The sequence below is a fragment of the Cynocephalus volans genome, chromosome 6 (assembly GCF_027409185.1).
Source record: "Cynocephalus volans isolate mCynVol1 chromosome 6, mCynVol1.pri, whole genome shotgun sequence".
Classification (NCBI taxonomy): domain Eukaryota; kingdom Metazoa; phylum Chordata; class Mammalia; order Dermoptera; family Cynocephalidae; genus Cynocephalus; species Cynocephalus volans.
The window spans coordinates 95678608-95697769 of record NC_084465.1 but is presented as its reverse complement, the minus strand read 5'-3'; the positions used below and the strand labels follow the sequence as shown (position 1 = coordinate 95697769).

At 60.9% G+C, this 19162-nt stretch overlaps 1 protein-coding gene across 3 annotated transcripts; it reads right to left on the bottom strand.

The window, feature by feature from the left end:
- Positions 1 to 352: 352 nt before the first annotated feature.
- WDR90 (WD repeat domain 90) lies at positions 353 to 18497 on the bottom strand. 3 transcript variants are annotated; one of them, XM_063099526.1, is made up of 43 exons: positions 18425 to 18497; positions 18136 to 18227; positions 17842 to 18018; positions 17646 to 17754; positions 17291 to 17461; positions 16882 to 16996; positions 16718 to 16785; positions 16227 to 16330; positions 15928 to 16146; positions 15742 to 15804; positions 15396 to 15464; positions 14318 to 14428; positions 14016 to 14161; positions 13887 to 13944; positions 13051 to 13169; positions 12745 to 12888; positions 12517 to 12647; positions 12332 to 12448; positions 11707 to 11942; positions 11363 to 11502; positions 10941 to 11071; positions 10286 to 10416; positions 9747 to 9908; positions 9455 to 9583; positions 9022 to 9137; positions 8903 to 8943; positions 8656 to 8787; positions 8361 to 8546; positions 7990 to 8087; positions 7418 to 7520; positions 7018 to 7139; positions 6669 to 6828; positions 6382 to 6572; positions 6106 to 6274; positions 5851 to 5962; positions 5294 to 5465; positions 2388 to 2510; positions 2013 to 2187; positions 1781 to 1911; positions 1527 to 1670; positions 1332 to 1451; positions 1149 to 1233; positions 353 to 758 (listed from the first exon to the last, which is right to left on the bottom strand). In XM_063099526.1, exons 1-43 carry the CDS (start codon positions 18432 to 18434, stop codon positions 544 to 546), a joined length of 5547 nt encoding a protein of 1848 aa, XP_062955596.1. In that variant the 5' UTR covers positions 18435 to 18497; the 3' UTR covers positions 353 to 543. The 3 variants fall into 3 exon arrangements, with proteins under 3 accessions (XP_062955596.1, XP_062955597.1, XP_062955598.1); XM_063099527.1 differs by having other exon boundaries at positions 5851 to 5959; XM_063099528.1 differs by having other exon boundaries at positions 6238 to 6274.
- Between the last annotated feature and the right edge of the window lie 665 nt (positions 18498 to 19162).

Here is a 19162-nt window from a genome sequence, read left to right as displayed (position 1 = left end):
CCCACTCAGGCCCCGGCCCGGTCCTCCGCCCTGCGCTCGCCCTTCCTGTTCTCTCCCGCGCTTGCCCCGCACTTCCGGTCCCCGCCCGCACAGCCGCACAAGCGAGGTGGGCGGGCCAGAGCGGCCGGGCTGTGCGGTGGCGCCGTCGCGGGGTCGCATTGGGTATTGCAGGCGGCGCCCGGCGCCCGTGACCTGACCAGCCCCTGCAGGTGGCCTAGGCCTTGGGCACCGCCGCTGCCAGGGACAGGTCCTGGACAATGAGCAGGAGGCTTGGGGGTGGGGCAGAGGCCGGGCTCAGGCCAGTGACCAGCAGCCTGCCAATACAACTATGCAACATAACACAAAACACCAACGTTTATTTAAACTGTACAGGCAGAAACATTAAAAACCCCTTAGGAAAAAAATCCGACAGGTAGTTCGAGTACTTTCAGGTCACCCAAATTCAGAACAGCTTGGTCCTGATGATTACATGGAGTCCTGGCCCGTCCCAGCCATCTAGGCCCAGCACAAGGCCATTGACAATCTGGCTTCTCAGCCCAGCCCCTAACCAGGTGCCCAGCATGCCGGCAGGGGCACCTGATACGGCGGTCCTGGGTTAGCTCGGTGGCCCGTGACCTCCCACACCAGGATCTCATTGTGGGCTACTGAGAAGAGCAGCCTGGCAGATGGGGTGAACCTGCACACATGCACAGAGTCACCATGGCCAGCAAAGTCCTGGGCGGTCCCTGATGCAAAGTCCATCAGCCTCAGCACACACTCTGTGGGCAGAAGGCACAGAGTTGCCCAGAGTCAGGTAGCATGGTGCTGAAAGGCTCAGGGCTGTGTTCTCCATGTCCCATGGCCCACTGCAGCTGTGACTGGGGCAGCAGAGCTGAAGGGGTCCACCTGAACCAGGGTGTCCCACTCCCTGGGATGGGCAAGGCCCCGCTGGCCCAGCCACACCCCTCCTTGGAGTCACCCATTCCTTGTTCAGACCCCAGGGCTGTGCACTGAGCCTGGCGCCTTGCACAACTCATCTCCTGATCCTGTGACCCTCTCTGAGGCAAGTGTCCTCACATCACCTCAGAGACAAGGAGCCAAATGGTGTACAGGTGAGCCCACTCAGCCCCACCTAAGACAGGCCTGCGTCTGTGTCCACCAGCACTCACCAGGGAAGCCAATGGCCATGAGATGGGCCCCCGGAGACAGGCTCAGGGATACGGCAAAGAAAGGCAGCGGTATCTTCTCCACCACCTGCAGAAGCAAGTGCTAGGCTCCTATGGCCTGGGATCCTGCCCTCCACAGCTCTGGGTCCCACAGGTTCCCAGTACCACGCAGGCAGATGCATGTACCTGCTTCTGGCGCAGGCTATAGAAGATCACCTCCTCATGCAAGCCAAGGCCCACGCATACCAGCAGTGCCCTGTCCCAGGGGCAGAAGGCAGCAAGAGAGGGCAGCGGGCAGCCAGAAGCCTGTGAAGAGATGCACACGCTGTGGCGGGGTGGGCAGGCACCATCCCCACCTGCGCTGCCACCGGGCTTTCTCACCTGCACAGCAGCAGGTGCCGGGAAGCTCAGCCAGTCCACGAGCTCACAGTGGTCCCGCAGCCAGTCAGAGGCCCAGACACTGACCCGCTGGTCCCCGCTGGCAGCCAGCCATAGCTCTGTACCCTCCACCCCTAAGTCTCCATACTGAGGGGAGGGGAGATGGGGGCTGATGGGTGCCCCCTGCCCATTTTCCCACCCCCCTGCACTGCCAGCACCCCCAGGCCCCTCCTCGCCAGGTCTGGAGGCTGCTCTACCTCTTTGCTTGTGCTCTGGATGGTGGAAATTGGGGCACCCTGGTGATCACTCAGCACACAGAAGGTCATCCCTGTGCGGCGGCAGCTCACAGCCACAAGACCATTCTGGTCTCCAGAGAGGACAGTCTGACCTGGGCCAGGTGGGACCAAATGTCACCCTGAGACCCCAACCCAGAGGTGTGGCCTGGGCTGGGTAGGGATGGGCGGCACCCTACCCACTCCAGCTCCTCACCATTGGGGGAGAAGGCAATGGCCGTCAGTGCAGCTGGGTGGGGGCGCATCTTCAGCTCCATCGCAGTATGGGAGATGCTGAAGACCCGCAACGTGCCATCACTGTAGCCCGCCACCACCCACTGCTGCTCTGGGCGTGTGCAGGACGGGGGGCTCCATGCCAGGCAGAGGCAGCTCTGGGAACCCATTGTGGGGTATGTCAGCACTTCCCCAGGGAGGGGGGTGATGGGGGCACCAGTCCCAAGGCCATGGACACAGACCCTGAGGCCAAAGGGAGGCTGCAGCTTCCCAAGTCCCTCAGCAGACAGGCAGCACTCGCTGGAGGCCCAAGCCCCTCCCCAAGCATGCACCCCAGGCTCCCGGGAGCCCCACGCACCTGGTTCAGCACCTGGAACTGGATCACCAGCTCCATGCTGGCCAAGGACCACACCCTCACGCTCCCATCCTCGCCACATGTGGCGCAGTGGGACTCGCTGGGGCTGAAAACCACTTTGTTCACCTGTGGGAATCCACAGCTAGGCTGAAGGGCACCTAGCCAACCCTACCTGAGCCCACGTGGCCCTCAAGCAGAGAGAAGGGCCACAGGCCTTTCCTACTCCAGCCTCCCAAGCCAGGCGGTCCAGATGAGAGCATCTGTCTCCTGCCTACACCCACCTGGCCCCAGCCAGCTCCATGTGGTATAAAGAAACAATCATGACCTCCCATGGGTGTCTCCACACTAGACCTAAGGGCAATCCAAACCAAAAGAAGCCTATTGGTCAAACTTGGTGGGATATCACAGAAAGCTGTCTGACAGAATCTAAAACACAGGGATGTCAGCATGTGTCAAGTGGGCTGCGGACTGACGGTAAACAGCACAAAAACACAGCCTTGGTTGTTTTCAGTGTTCATGTCATTGGTGGCAGTGGTGTGGTTTTCCTGAAATTGTCGCAGGCATATCAGGGGAGAAAGCAGATGTGTCATCATGTAGGTACCACTGAGAACTGGGATTTTTGGAGGAGGAGAAAGATACAGGGGCCATGTGCCAGTGACGTTAGATCAAATGACACAGTTCTGAATTTGAATTTCAAGTGTGAGTGTGAACTTATGATGCATTTCACCTCAAATAACAACTTAGCTCAGCTCCATTGAGCAATGGTGAGCTCTTCTGGGGCTCAGACAATTCTGGGCCTCTAAGTCCATTTCCCATCGGGGGGTCCCCAGGCTCTGCAAAAAATGGCCAAGTCCGATCTTGGGCAAACTGCACAGGGTGAGCCTGGAACACGAGCGGAGCCACTAGGGACCACCAGCTCAGGTCAAGGACTCAGGACCCAAATTCCCACACTCTCGTGGGGAGATAAACACACCACGGTCCATCCATGCAATGGAATAGCGTTTGGCCATAAGAGGAAATGAACTTCTGACACATGGTGCCACGTGAATGAACCTGAACATGAACCAGACATGAAGCTCAGTGAGAGAAGCCAGACACAAAAGGCCACGTAATGCATGAGTCCACTTGTATGGAATGTCCGGGTAAACCCATAGAGACAGAAAATCGATCCGTGGTTGCCAGGGGCTGGGGGGAGGGGGAAATCGGGAATGACCACTTAATAGGTATGAGGTTTCCTTTTGGGGTGATGAAAACACCTCCAATTGATTGTGGTAATGGTTGCACAACTCTGTTGAATATTCTAAAAACCACTGATGTTAAGTGGATGAAATGTATGGTATATATAAATTATACCTCGATAAATCTGTTACCAAAAAAAGAAAAGTAAATAATCCTCACCCATGTCAAACTCAAATTTTGTTGATGGCTACCATTATCTTGGAATAAACAGACTTTAAAAAGGAGTAAAGAGCCAACTCAAAACCTCCCATTGATGGATGAAGGGAGTCTAGGAGCACACTGACATGGACCCCAGACATGTTTGCATCTGGGAGTTCCTAAAGACACTAAGGACTCAAGTATCTACCCTGCTGCTGCATCCCGGCCCTGCCCTGCAAAGCCAAGAGCTGAAGAGACCATTTTCCTCTCTGGAAGCATGCAGGCCATTCACAGCATCCCACTTGCAGTCTCCACTGCAAGTAGAGGGTCCTTCTAGGTCAAGAGGCCACCAGGACAGGCCAGCAGTACCCTGTAATTCCAGCAGGAGACACAACCCACCGCCAGGAGGAGATGGGATGGGCCACTGCTGGCCCTGACCATCTAGCCCAGGCCTGCCCCAGACACAACTAGACCTGACCAGACTGCAACCAGAATTGACCAGAACCTGACCAGACCTGATCGGAACCTGACCGGGCCTGACCAGACCTGCCGCTGACCTGAGCAGAACCTAACCCAGGCTTGACCTGACCCAGACCTGACTAGACCTGACCAGCCCCTGACCCAAGCCAGTCTGACCAGACTCTGACCCAGATGTTACCAAAACCTGGCCAGAACTAACCAAGACATGACCAGGCCCTGACTCAGACCCGAACAGACCCTGACCTCACTAGACCTGACCAGACCTGACCCGGACCTAACTGGCCCGAGACCCTGACCCAACCGGGCCCTAACCCAGACCTGACCAGAACCTGACCAGGCCCTGACTCTGACCTGATGAGACTTCCGTGAACATTTTAAATGTTGAATTAAAAATAAGGAATGTGCAAAAAAGTAAAGTAGAAAAAACTTTAAAAATAAAGAACTAACCAGACCAGAACTTGCCCCAGGCATGACCAGAATTTGACCCAGCCCTGACTAGACCTGATGTGGAACCTGCCTGGGCCTCCTGACCCCTCGGGCCCTAGGAACAACCCTTGGGGACCGCACCCATGTCTTTTTTTTTTTTTTTTTTTTTGTCGTTTTTCGTGACCGGCACTCAGCCAGTGAGTGCACCGGTCATTCCTATATAGGATCCGAACCCGCGGGGACCGCACCCATGAAGCTAGTCTATGGGAGCCCAGGACAGATAACGTAGTCTCTTCAATGAGTAAATTATGAGGAAAAAAAAGCAACAGAGAAGAAAGGAAGGACCTCGTAGACCTGCGATGTCTGCTGGGCAACTCCCTCCTGTGGACCCTACTCGGACACCGTGTCAAGCAACAGGAGAGCATCAAGGGATTTGTGTGTGCTTGAGAGTTGCTATATTGAAAATCCCCAACACAGTTACTCATGAGCTACTGACAGCTGCACGTGTAAGAACCTGGAGTGCGAGAGGATGGAGCTGACCAGATGCAGCTTGTTGCCCTGCCCTGCCCTGCTCTGCCCAAGTTGGAAACGCCTCAGACGTGTTCTGCATGAGTCCATGGCCTCACCTTGCTCCTGTGGCCACTGATGAGGCGGGTACTAGAGCCCTCGGCCCAGCTGACATACCAGAGCGTACCCGCAGTGGTGCCCACAATGCCCATGTCCATGCCATCATCGAAGCTGGCACTTACGACGGCCCCATCCAGGGTCAGCTCACGTTCCATGAACACAGAACTGTACCTGAGGGGTAGGGGAGGAGGATGGGGGTCTCATGGCAGGTGACAAGAGCCACCTGGGTGCACCTGGGCAAAGCAGGGCCCCACAGTCATCACATCTTGGGGCCTGGCTGTGCTCCTGAAGATGGAGGCAGTGAGAGTCCAGGGAGCTGAGGGGCTTCCGGGCCTATCACTGTCCTCGCGCTGCAGCCTGTGGGGCCCTGGCCAGGCCCAACAGCATCCCCATACAGTAGTGCAGCTGATGACAGATCTCCACGGCAGCCCTCGCATGAGAGCAGAGCCCCTTGGGAGGAGCAAGGCTCATGGGCACCAGGTCGAGGGTACAAGCGCGAGCCTACAGCCAAAGCGTGAAGCATGGGGCAGAGCCACTGCCCCCCATGACAGCTCACCTGGCACCTGAGCCCTTGCGTCGCAGCTCCGGCACGGCCCCCACAGCCCACAGGCGCAGCTGCCTCGTGTTGCTGCCACTGACCAGTCTCAAGCCTGAGCATAGCAGCACTCCTAGGAGATAGTGAGTAGCCATAAGCCACCTTCCTCGGACACCCTGGGCCACAAGATGCCTGGAAGCCAGGACTCAAGGCTCCCAGCGAGAGTTCCATGCCCTTAGCTGTTGAGGGGCCACGGGGGCTCTGCTATGCACCCACCGATCTCGCCATTGTCCGCCTCCCAGGCCAGAAAGCAGCGGCTGGCACACAGGTCCCAGACACAGACCTGGCCAGAGCTAGAGCCACAGTAGAGCAGAGAGGCAGCCCCATAGCAGAGTGAGGTCAGCTCACCCGCCCCCGCCTCCTTGGGGATCGGTTCTTGGTGCACCTGGCAGGGCAAAACGGTGGCTGTGAATCAGCAATGACGCAGGTTCAGACAGACTCCACCCCCAAAATTGCCTCTGAACCTGAGCACTAGAGCTGGCAGTCTGGCACCTGGAGACTGACGTCTGCCCCCCGCTGCTGCAAGTGCCAGAAGGTGACAGCACCATGGCCCACACAGGCAAGCTCGCTGGCATCCCAGGGATTGAAGGCCATGCTGTGCACCGGCTCTGGGAGGCGGGCAGAGGACACAAGCTTGTAGGTGGCTGTGCTCCATAGGGCGAGAGTGCGGTCACCATGGTCCCCTGGGGAGACACGTGGGCAGGCGTGTCAGGCATGCAGGTCCAGCCTCCCAGGGGTTCAAGGGAAGCCCTTGCCCTCTGCCTGCTCTGCCCACTAACCCAGTGTAACAAGGAGCCTGTCGTCAGGAGAGAAGGCCAGGGCCCGCACAGTGGTGTCATGATGAGAAATTAGGTGCTGGCAGAGGCCCCCAGACACATCCCAGATCCGGATCTGGCAGTGGGCGGCTGCGCTGCTGTGGCCTGAGGCAGAGGCCAGGACCTAGCAGGTGAGAGGGTAGGCGGTCAATGGGGAGGGTGCATCTCGTGGTCCCATCCTGACTCTGGGTGGCAGGGAGGCCAGAATTGTCTTTGCGCTGTCTCTGGTTGCAAGAGCCAGTAGCGGTCCGAGAGCTAGGCTCTGCTGCACAATGAGGCCCTAGTGTGGAGGAGGAAGATGTGGGGCGGGCACCTGGGCATTGTGGCTGAGGGCCAGTGTGGAGATCTTCTCAGGGTGGCCAAGCCAGTGCTTCTGGGTGCCAGAATGCAGGTCCTCCACCACCACCACGCGGCCACATGTGTAAGCAAAGAAGCCTGTGGGAAGGAAGGGCCGCCTGGAGGCCGTGCCAATGGACATGGGCCCCAGAAGTCAGCAAGGTCCCGGGGGCGCGTGCTCTCCATCACTACCAACAGCCACGAGGGTTCACAGGAAGTGGACTGGAGCCCAGCAGGTGTTACTGGGAGAATACACCCCTCCACTCCGGAGCCCCCAACTGATGCCAGCGCTCTCCAGGCCTGGTCCAGGGATGGATGAGCTGGGCCCCACCATGCTGCTTCTTGACTCGGGGGCGGGGAGGGCTAGCAGTCGCTACCTGTGTCCGGCCTCCAGACCATGTTGGCCCACCCATTCCCACTGTAGCCCACGACAGCCTTCAGACGCAGCTGCTCGCCATGGGCAGGAGGGAAGGAGATGCCCTGCAGAGAAGCAGACCCGGAATGCTGGTGCCCAGCAAAGTCATGGCCCACCCCCAGCCATCTCAGGACACATGGGCCCCAAAGCCTATACATGGGAGGCCATTTTGGGCCACACCCAGGCCAGGTAGGGACAGGAGCTGGGGGTACAGACAGGGAAGCGGTGGGAGGTAAGGGAGCCTGGAGCATGGGGAGGCCCAGAAGGGCCAGCCAGGCCCACAGGGCTCTCAGCAAGGGCAGCTGCTAGGTGGGGTCAGCGGGTTGCTACCAGGGCCCAGTGTAAGTGCCAGATGGATGACGGGAATGTGGGTGCGGGAGGGAAGGAGAGGTGCCCTTCGGGGTGACAGGCCCCCAAGGTCTGGAGCACTGCCTGTGAAGACCCTGGGGAAACCCAAGAGGGCCCCATGTCCACTAGGGAGAAAGAGGGCTCCCAGAACACCCCCCACTCCGGCAGAGCGGGGCCACAGCCGACCTTGGCCAGCATGGAGGCCTTGCAGTGGGCTGAAAAGTGCATGCAGGAAACTGGGTCGGTGGCAGGCTCGGATCCTACTTCTCTGGTGCTTTGGGAACCTGAAAGGGAGGAAGAGTCCAAACTGCCCAGAAACCTTTTAGAGATCCTGCACCACACACAGTCTACCGGTGAGCTGTGCCCGCTGCAGCTGTGTGGGAATCCCATGCTCGCCCTTTGCCCTGCAAGGGACCTCACCACATCTTACAGAGGCAACACCATGACTGTCGGGGCAGTTGGGGCCACCCTCAGGCCAGCTCGAGCTTATGCAATATGGGCACCTAGCCCCCTCCCCTGGCCACCAGCGGCCCTGCCTGCTGCCCTCCACTGCTTACTGGGCTGGCCGTCTGGACAGGGAGGCACAATGAGCCCCTGGGAGCCCCTGGAAGCCCCCCAGGCCCCATCTCCAGCCCCGCTGGCCTCCTTTCCCACTAGCATGGGTGGGCCTGGGGCCTGGCGTAGCCCCTTGAGGCCGTGGCTCTCCTCACAGGACCCTTCTTCATCTGATGTGGAGAAAGTGCCTAGGGGACAGCAAGAAGAATGAGAGGAGCACATACCCTGACCCCACCTGCACCCCTACCCAACAGGAGGGAGGCCCACACGCACCCTCCTGGGACCCCTCCCCCTCACCATTATTGCCCTCAGGGGGCCTGGCACAGACACCAAGCTGTCGTGGGCATGCCTGGAATGGCACAGGCACCTGCTGCCGGGGGAGACTGTTGGCCCCAGATGCCACATCCTCTAGCTGCCCTGGGCCTGGGCCTGGGGATGGAAGGAGATGCCTGTCACTTAGGGCCAGCCTCACTGCCCTGGTGAAGGAAGTGGCACCTGCCAGCACCTGCATGCTTGCCCCCTCCATCAACCCTGAACCACTCACCAGGCTCACAGGCAGCAGGTGCCATGGGCAAGGTTTGGTCCCTGGAGAGGAAACAAGGGAGGGAGTCAGGAATGCCCAGTGGGAGGCCCAGGTGGACACAGTTGATGGCAGACACTTGCCTCTCAGGGGTGACCAGGATGTCCCAGAGGAAGATGGCGTCCCCCACGCTGAGGACCTGCTGCTGGTCAGGGGTGAAGGCCACTGCCTGCACGGGCTCTGAGTGGCCAATGTACACCTGGGGGCAATGAGTAAGTGTCACATGCAGAGACCTCGAGGTGTACTGGGGACTCTGCTGTGCAGGGTCTGTGTGTGTGGGGATCTGGTGGTGAGCCCCTAGATCCACTGGACTGGGAACTGAGAGACACCCACGTAGCATTAGGTCCCAGTCAGCACAGAGTGTCCTGGGGGTGATCCTCCACCCTCCCACCTCCCCAGCCCTCCCCGCCCCCCAGCAACAGTCTGTTCTATCCCAACCTGGGCCTCCAGGCGTCTCCCCAGCCACTAGAGAAGACTCCTGGCAGCTAGGGCTGCCCATCCACCCACAACACACACCTGGCAACTGGGGCTGGCCTGCATCGAGTAGTCCCACACCTTGACGACCCGGCCAGTGGCCGTCAGCAGGAAGCGGGCATCCTCACTGAGAGCCAGGGAAGCGCAGGCCACAGAGTGGACACTGGATAGCTGCAATGGAACATTCCTGGAAAACACTGCCTCTCAGTGGAGGGCAGGCAGCCTAAGGCCTCCTCGCCAGCCCCCTGCCCAGCTGGAGGGGCTGCAGGCACAGAAGCCAGACCTGGAGGGGAAAGGGAAGACCAGGCTGGCAGGCCGCAGGCCCAGAGCTCACCTCACGGACAGTGCAGCCTGACGTGGCGTCCAGCACCACAACTTTGTTGGATGATGTGGACACCAGCAGGTGACCTAGTGTTGCAGGGCTAAAGCAGACAGCTACGGCCGAGTCCAGGCGGCTGCTGGCCAGGTCTGGGGTGCTGATGTCGACACGCAGCAGCTGGGGAGAGCAGCAAGTGGCTGCTGGCCTTGGCCTCCAGGCAGAGTTGGAGCCTCCCAGAGCCAGGCAGGAGGGAGGCAGTCTCAGGGCCTTACACAAGGGAAGCTATCTCACCCAGTACAGTGGGGCTGGCCCCGGCACTCCCACTAGGCTGGTATGTTCTATGCCCATGAGTGAGGTGTGGCAGGGCCTGGGTCTTGCTCCCAAGTGACTGTGGCCTCCCGCCTGCCCTGCATCCCCTTGAACTTTGCACCAGGCCAAGGAGAGCCCCTGCCTGCCCATGAGCCACGCGGCAGCCAGAGACAGGGGTACTGATCAGTCCTGCTGGGCAGACTGCGTAGCTGCCACACTGGACCCAGGAGGCTCCACCGACTCACCTCACCCAGGGAGGCTGAGTCCATGACCGTCACTGTGCACCTGGAGGGGCCCACAAAGGCCAGGAGGCGGCTGTCCCCACTCACTGCCAGGGCATTGGGGCTCAGGTGGGAATCCCGGCACACCATGTCCGCTGCGGCAGCATAGTGGGGAGGTCAGCGGTGGGGAGGGAGCACCCAGAGCACACATGGGTCAAGGCCCAAGGAGGTGCTGCCCAGCCCTGCCCCACCTGCAGAAACCCCAGCCCAGGGAGGGCAGATCCCTTGGCAGCAGCCCCTAGGGCTTGGGTGTAGGACACTGAGACGCCAGTAAACACAGGATACCACCCATAAAGTGGGGAGCTCTTGTGGAACAGGACTGACCACCGAGTGTTCCCCTCAAGTTATGGCAGCCGTGGGAGGGGGAAGGTGACCTCCCGTCTGCTGCCCTGGTGCTCGTGTCCCCCTCCTGGGGCAGGGTGGGCACAGACCCTCGCTGACCTTTGGCTCTGGAGGGCTGGGAGCTCAACACACATTCTCCCAGGGGTCTAGACAGCAGGGCTACTGAAGGCAACAACACTGCCCACACAGTATCTAGTGGGTCAGGCAATGGCCTGCACCGAGTCCCGGGCCTCCCCAGTCCTTTGGGACCAGCCTGAGTGGCTTACAGGAGCCTGACCTGCCACTTGGAGGACACAGCTCCGCGGGACAGCGCAGCTATACTGGGCCAGGGTGCCCAGGGAGCAAGAGCTGAAGAGAAATTTGCCATTGGGGGTGACAGCCAGGCCGGTGATGGCTCCTCGGTGACACCTGCACCACACACAGGAATGCTCCCTGGCCTCAGTCCTTGGAGCCCGGTCAGGATGCAGGAGCCCTGGGAGCCACACTGTCCCTGGCCCTCCCACCGCCAGGCCTGGTTGGACTCCCTGCAGGGCAGCAGGGGTCAGGGCAGGGGCTCAGGTCATGCTGGCCTTCCCAAAGATGGCCCTCCCCCACCCCGCTGAACCCCCCCAGGGGATCCCACAAACAACCCCAGCTTCCACTGTAGGGTCTCTGTGTGGTCCAAGCCCCTGAAGGGTTGGCAGCTGGCGGGGTACTCACACATGTTCCACCAGGTCCTCGGTGGCCTCCAGGCTGAAGGAGTGCACGGCCCCACTGCTGAAGCCACAGAAGAATGTCGGCTGCACAGGGTGGAAAGCGACAGCGCACGGGGCCTCACCAGGTGACTTGAAGTCATACAGCTGTGGGACGGAGGCCATGGTGAGGGCTGGGCAGGGTCCACAAGAGCCCAAGGGACGAGAGGCTCTCCAGGTGGCTGAAGCCCGAGGGCCCCAGACATAGGCTGGAAGAACCAATGGCCCTGTGGGTCCCATCTCCTCACGGCTTTGGCCTGGCTTCTGGCCCCCAGCCCCTCCTGGCCATGCGTGCCCTCTGCCACACCCTACCTGCTGCAAAGTGGCCAGGTCCCAGATACGGACGGTGCAGTCCTGGGACACGGTAGCCAGCTGCCCCCGGCTCTGCTCTGTGGAGAGCGCCAGCACTGGGGCCATGTGGGAACGGACCAGCACACTGTATTCCCGGGACGGGATGTCCAGAAAGCCCAGGTGGCCTGAGGAGGTGCTGGATAGTACACGCAGGCCGTCGGGGCTGATGCAGACCCAACTGATGGGGCCCTCGTGCTCTGTGGAAAGGAAGGGGGGATCAGCAAGTTCCCGGGCCTACGAGGGGTCATCCGGGTACTAGAGTCACTGGTATTTGGGTCATTCGGGTCCCAAAACACAGACAAACCCATTTCCTTACTACAAAGAGCCTGGGGCTCACCACAGGCTGGGAGAGGCAGGTCCTCAAGACCACCACTCCCAGGCTGAGCAGGCACAAGGGGCACCTCACCCACCACCCACCTGGCCCTTGCATGAAGCAGGCCTTCGGGCAGCCCTGACATCGGTGGATCCCTCAGGATGCAGCCCCTTGGTCCTATGACCCCCATCCAGCCCAAAGACAGTGCTGCCGACACAGAAGCCCCAAAGACCCAGCCCTCCCTGAGCTAGGAGGGGACGCTCACGGCCTCACCTGCCTCCAGGAGCACTGAGGAGAAGTCCAGGGGCCAGAGTCGCAGGTAGCCATCCTCGGAGCCCACAGCGCACACAACCCGGGAGACGCTGAGGCTACTGATGGCAATGCCGGGGCCTGGGGACAGGAGGCATTAGTGTCACAGTGTCAATGCCACCTCCCCCTTGCGGTGGGCACCCATGTACCTGAGCTGAAGGTCTGCTTCTGTGGGTGGGGGCCGCTGGGGGTCGGTGTGGGCACCAGGCGGCGGGTGCGCTGCACAGCCATGCACTGGTGATCAATCTCCAGGATGTGGCCACTGCGGCTGCAGACATACCTGCCCCAGGAGGCAACAGGTGAACTAGGGTCCCCGGGGGGCAGGGCAAGCGGGGCCCCAGGCTGGGTCAGGTGATAAGAAGGGCGGGGGGACTCACAGAGTGGGGCCTTCCTGGGTCTGCTTGAAGGCGAGATCAGTGAACTGCAGCATGTGATGCACTCCCAGGTCCACGGGGCAGGAGCGCAGCTCCCCCCCACGCAGCCGCCACAGCCGCACGCTGCCCCGCCCGCAGGATGCCATCCTGCGAGGAGAATGGACCGTGAGCGCCGCCCAGGTCCCCCAACCCTGTGAGGAGACCTCACACGCCTGGACTGTGAAGAGGGTCCTCGAGCCAGGGATGGGAGGGACCCCCACCCTGGACCCAAAGCCTGTCTCAGCACCACGGGCGGGGCAGCCACATCACCTGGTTTCATCAAAAAAGGTGACCCGGAAGGCCTGGATGTCAAAGTCAGTGTGCACCTTTGCGAGAACCACCACCTCGCCACCAAGGCCCACCTGGCCTGTGCCCCATGCCACCACCACCTGGAACAAGCCCATGCTGAGCCCAGGCAGCAGAACCCAGCCCGTGAGCCCTCCTCCCAGTTCCGCCTTAACTGCCTGAGGCCCAGCTGAGCCCTGCCAGGTGGTGGCTTTTGTCTCACACAGAAACCAGTCAATGAGTACTGTGGCTGCTGAGGGTCAGGGGAACTGGCCCCCTGCACATGCTTGCCCTGAGATGTGGCCGATTCCGAGGCTTCTACAAGGACAAGCAGAGCTGGGTGCCGCAGCCCCATCTGCAGAAAAACAGGAAGAAGCGACCCACAAGCGAAGAGTGGACAGAAAGCAGGACACATGCCCATGGTGAAACGCTGGGGCACCTCAGCACTATGAAGGTGTTCCTGATTCTCATACATAGGTCAACTTCAGAGGGGCTAACGTGTAAAAGTCACCTGTTTTACAACTACAACACACCACCAGAGGAAATACAGTAAGTTACCTAAACACTGACTTAAAGCGATGCCCGCTGCACGAGTGACATGGCAAAGCATAAAACAAACACTCAGTGGTGTTTTCTGTGGGGAGAATTGGGTGGGCACACATATCCCAGAGGGCACGACACCCACGGCGCAACTCAGGCTGGCAGAATCCCCATCAGGGAGGAGGCTGAGTGGGGAGCTATCATTTCCTAAGCTGCATGGAAAATCTCTAGAAAACAGACTCTCTAGCTGCCGCCCACCAGCCAGGCCAGGGCCCTGTTACCGTCCTCCCGTGGTGGTCCTTGCCGATGCCACAGAGAAGGGCTCCACTGTTGGAGAAGCTGTGGATGCAGAGGAGGTGGTCAGCGTCGCCTGGGTTGCCCCCACCCCCAGTGTGGAAGTCCCTACCCACCTGAGGGAGCAGACGGCATGCATTGGGCTCTGGAACAGGGACAGACACCCCCCGGTGTGGAAGTCCCAGAGCCTCACTATGCTGGGAGGCCGGACCTGTGTCGAGGCTAGCAGCAAGTTGCTCCCATCCAGCGCCAGGGTGGAGACCTGGGGAGGCAGAGGCTGGGGGAGGCTGCAGGACCTGCAGGCACGAGCCACCACTGGGTCGCCATCTGGTGCCAGGGCAGAAACCTGGGGAGGCACAGGCTGGGGGAGGCTGCAGGACCTGCAGGCACGAGCCACCCCAGACCCTGCAGCACCCACCTTGTCCGTGTGGCCGAGGAAGAAGCGCTGGTCCCCAGTGTCAATGTGCAGGACAACAATGACCGCATGGCAGGGGTAGACAACAGCGACCCCATCCTTTGTCCACAGGGCCTGGCACGTGGGGCCAGCGGCTGTAGTCAGTTACCAGCAGTACCTCAGGCCCCTCCTGGCTGCCTGGAGGCCAGCCTGATCTCCCTCCCGAGCCCAGGAAGGGGTTGCAGTCCTGGCCCACACACATGTGCACATGTGGGCCACCCAGGGCAGCAGAGCACATGTACCCTTCCCCACATCACAGGCACATGCGTCAAAGAGACATACATACCAAAAGAACAGGGCAACATACACGTGCCTGCACGCACGCACACCCTCCAACCCTTGCTTCCGACACAAGAAACCCTGGGATTAGGGTAGCAAAAGACCAAAGTGCCCCCCAAAGACTCAGAGCCTGCATCCAGGAGAGCCTGACAAGTGCCCAGGCCCACTGGGGGCTGGGGGAAAAGGCCACCTCCTCCACAGCTGGGGCTCCTCCCCAGAACAGCCACTTCTCCCACCAGAACCCGCACGTTGCATCCACAACCGGGCCACACACGGCTGGTCTGGGTCACGGTAGTACACGCTTGTCAGAGCTCTAAAGGCACGAGGGAGCGTTTCTGGTCTCTGGAAGCATTTTTTTTTGACCGGTAAGGGGATCATAACCCTTGGCATGATGTAGTCTGCACCACACTCAGCCAGTGAGCGCACCATCCATCCCTATATAGGATCCGAACCCGCGGCCTCGGCGCTACCAGTGCTGCACTCTCCCAAGTGAGCCATGGGGCCGGCCATCTGGAAGCATTTTAACCCGGATGGTATCCCCCAGGCTTTGCCAAGCAAATCAGGGACACCAACAACCTGGAAACCCACGTGTGCCCATGAAGCAACAACAAACGTGGGCAGGGCAGGGGGAAGCCAGCAGAGCCTGCAGGGGGCTCAGGAATCCACACAGCCACCTGGGGAGCATAGGGTCTCCCCTCTGTCCCCCCAATACTTGCACCAACCCAATGAGAGCTGTCCTGGAAACAGCCACAGGACCCCTCACCCATTTGGTGCTGTGGCCCCCAAAACCGATGACCCGCTTGAGCCTCAGGATTGGGTCCGGGAGGAAGCTCTGAAACAGGCAAACTCACAATGAGACCCCAGGAGGGTGCAGCCCCCATCCCACCAGAGATGCCCCACCCTGGGCTGGGTCCTGCCTCTCAAGAAAACCACATGAGTCCTGGGTGGCTTCTGCTGCTGCTCTGTGGTAGAAGCCAGGATCTGGCAGCACTGCCAGGCCCTCCGGGGACTCCAGATCCTGCCCCTGCCTGACACCTATGGCCCCCCACTGACCACCTGGGGCTGGGGTGTCGTGTAGAGTTGGGGAGTGGGTACAAGCCCTTCCTTACTCTTTGTCGAGAAAGATTCTTGTCCAAAGCTATCTCCTGCCAGCTCTGCTTTCTGCCAGGAGGCTAGATGAGAAGAGACCATCAGAGGCCTTGTCTGCCCTGAACACAACTCGTGGTGGGCACAGGCCCAGCAGCCCCTTACCCACACCTTTCCCTGGCCTGGCCTGCCTTGGGACGCACACTCACCTCTCGGGAGCTGGCGTCCTCCAGGGCCATGGGCCCCACAGCTGACTCATGGGCAAACACGTGGACACCACTGACAGCCATGTGTGAGTTGGCAGTCTCCACCTGGGCCGAAGGCTCTTGGCCATGGATGCCAAGGCCACCAACTTTGAAGACTTTTGAGCACTCATGGGACAGGATGACTTCTGGAAGGGGCTTGGCCGCCAAGGGGGCCTGCTGGGACTGTGGGGGGACATGTGTCCATCAGCATCCTGGCGCCACCCTGGGCCCAGCCCTATCTCGGGGTACGAGGAGGCACTCACGGCTGTGGGGTTGGGTATCTGGACCACAGAGGATATGCCGTCCTGCATGGGTTTGCTGAAAGCCACCAGGTGAGGGAAAGGCTGTGGCACAGGCCTCGGGAGGACTGCAAAGGAGCAAAGAGTCCCAATAACTGGCAGAACAGTGCACAAAGACACCTGGTGAAGACGTGGCCACAAGGCACTGGCAGGTGTGGGGGCAACAGCAGGTGGCCCCAGCTTCACCCCGTCTGCAGGAGGCGCCACACTGATGGCCACAGCCCACCATCCACCCCAGGCCCCAGCACTCCCTCTTCCAGCTGGAAAGCTTGGGGCCCAGGGTGCCTCTTACACAGACCTCCCACACGGTTCTGGGAACTTGGACAAGCTGCAGGCTAACCTGGGCCCCTGGATGTACCATACAACCAGGCCCCCTCACAGTCTTCCCTCCCCCCGCTGAGCTCCACATGCCTTGCAGGCCTGATCCTGGGTGCCTGCTGACCCTATAGGCCCACCTGTCTCAGAAGGGGAACAACTCTTCTGAATCGGCTGGGAAGGTGCTTTCGGGCTGTCACTTGGAAACCTCGGTGGGCAGAGGAATAGTCAGCGTCTGGTGCCAAGGGGCCTCCCTGCCTTCCCACCACCAGAGGTCTCCCCCGGGAACAGCAGAGCCACTCACCGGATGTGGACGTAATGGTCGTGCCAGCTCTCCCCCTTTGGCACCGGGAATGCCATCTCTCGAGGCACAGGAATGACGGGCAGCTGTGCCCGCCGGGCCTCAGTGACAGAGACAGCTACAAGGAGCAGGGTTGCTCCAAGTCACAGGCAGCCTGTTCCATCACCTCTCCTAGACCCAGGTGAAGCTCACTACCAGGCGCCCACGAGGTTACTGTGCAGCTACCAGTCCAGCCACCAACCCCACCACATGGTCCCAGTCTCCAGCTACACCAAGCCAGAGCTCAAAGATAGCACAGCAGGGGCACTTTCGTCAAGTGCCAGGACTTGAGCCCTTCCCAGGCTGAGAACTGGGGGGGAATGGACACCAACACAAAGGGGAGTGGGCGCGGGGTGTAGGGTGTGGCCCTCACCAGGGTCGAAGCACAGGTTGCTGGTGTAGAGGTTTCTGACCAGCAGACTGGCACACAACTTGATGCTCTTGAGGTGGCTATAGTGCCGGTTCAGGTAGACCAGAAGGATGTCCTGCAAGTCGAGCTGTAGGCAGGTCCAATGGGCACAAGGAGGGGTCACGCCTGCCAGGTCTGCAGGACAGGTGAGCAAGATCAGTGTCTACCCTCTTCCCAGCTCCTCCTCCCCAGCTATGACCCTGTGCCTTGCCCAGGCTGCCCCTCAGGGCCATGCAGGAGCCCAACTGGGCCTGCAACCATCTCTCTCCGGGCCCTCAGGCAGCCTTTCCTGACCACTCATGCCCCATCTTGGTATCACCTCTCCCGGACGTCCTGCCTTCAAAAATGAAAGGGAACTGAAGCCATGTGGCCGTGGACTTGAACTCCTTGAAGAGATTGGAGAAAGACACGCGGATGACCTGGCTGTCCTGCAGGAGCAGAGTATGGCTGTGAAGACACGGAGGGGCGGCAGGAGAGCAGCCTGCACGCACAGACCCCAGTCCTGCGCTCCGCACCTTGGTGGACACGTCCAAGTGGATGACAAAGTGCTTGGTGGGCAGGGGCCGGAAGAGCACATACAGGTACCGCCCGGTCAGCCCCAGGGACTGGGTGCTGGTTTTGGGGAGCTGGATGTAATTGCCAGCGGAGACGGAGCCCCGGATGCGATACACGGTGCTCTTCAGAGTCTTGTCCTGGAGAGAGACAGGAGCCCGCGTCCACTCAGAAGGGGCCACCTACCGACCCCCAGGTGGCGCAGCGTGGCTTCCCAGCAGGACAGGAGGGGCTGCTAGGTACCCTGTCTCCCCTACCGTCACCAGTGCCACGTCGCCCTCCTTGGTGGACCGCTTCCACTCGTCCACCCTGAAGTGTCTGAAGATGTTCAGGAACGGGTGCTGCCACACTGCGGGAAGGGGACCCGGGGATGCGGATCACGCCAGCGGGGGGCCACTAAGGCCTCCGGGGCTGTCCCCGCCCTCGTCAGCGACGACAACCGCGCTCAGGGCGGGCTGGCTCCGAGCAGCCGGGGAGCCCGGCAGGGGTCCCGCGCGGCCGCCCGCCGCCCGCCGCCCCGGGACCCGGAACCCGACCCGCCACTACCTCGCGCCATGGCGCCGCCGGGGCCTCCCGCCCGCCGCGCGTCGCTTAGCAACGGCCGCCGGCCACGCCCACCCTGCCGTCACGGCGGCGCCCGGCCACGTGACCGCGCGGCGTCCCGCTTCCGGGGCCCCCGCCGCCGCAGACCCCGCCGGCGCCCATCTGTGCCTCGGGGTTCGTGCGGCCAACCCGGGCAGGGTCCTCCCCCTGTATAAGTGGGGTGGGGAGGGAGGGAGGGAGGACGGACGGAGGCCTGTTCACTGGGCTGGGCCTCTCCCTGCTGCTCTCAAGCCCTGTGGAGGAACCTGGCCAACACCAGGGCACTCTGGGCCCTCCTGTGTCAGGCCGCCAAGGTCACCCCTGTCCATCAGGCAAAGCTGGGCCAGTGCTCCCAAGCCGCCAGAGCTCCCCCACTTGTCCCCACAGGCTCACTACCCACTCCAAGACCTGCAGGATGCCTTTGCCTGGTGTCCTGCACCCAGGCCTGGTGGATTGAGAGAACAGGACCTGGCATCCTGAGACCCAGCCCCAGTCCTGGGGGGGCTAGGATCCCATTCCAGGGCCAATTATTCAGCATCTCTGGCCCTTGAGGTCCGGCTCTGACACCAGTCAATGCCAACAGGAGAGGAAGGGGGAGCAGAGTTGGGTGGGGCAGAGTAGGGTCCACAGACTTCCAAACAAAGAGCCAGCCTAGTACCTCTGTCAGGGTACAGCTGGGCAGCTGGGTGAGAAGCAAGGGCC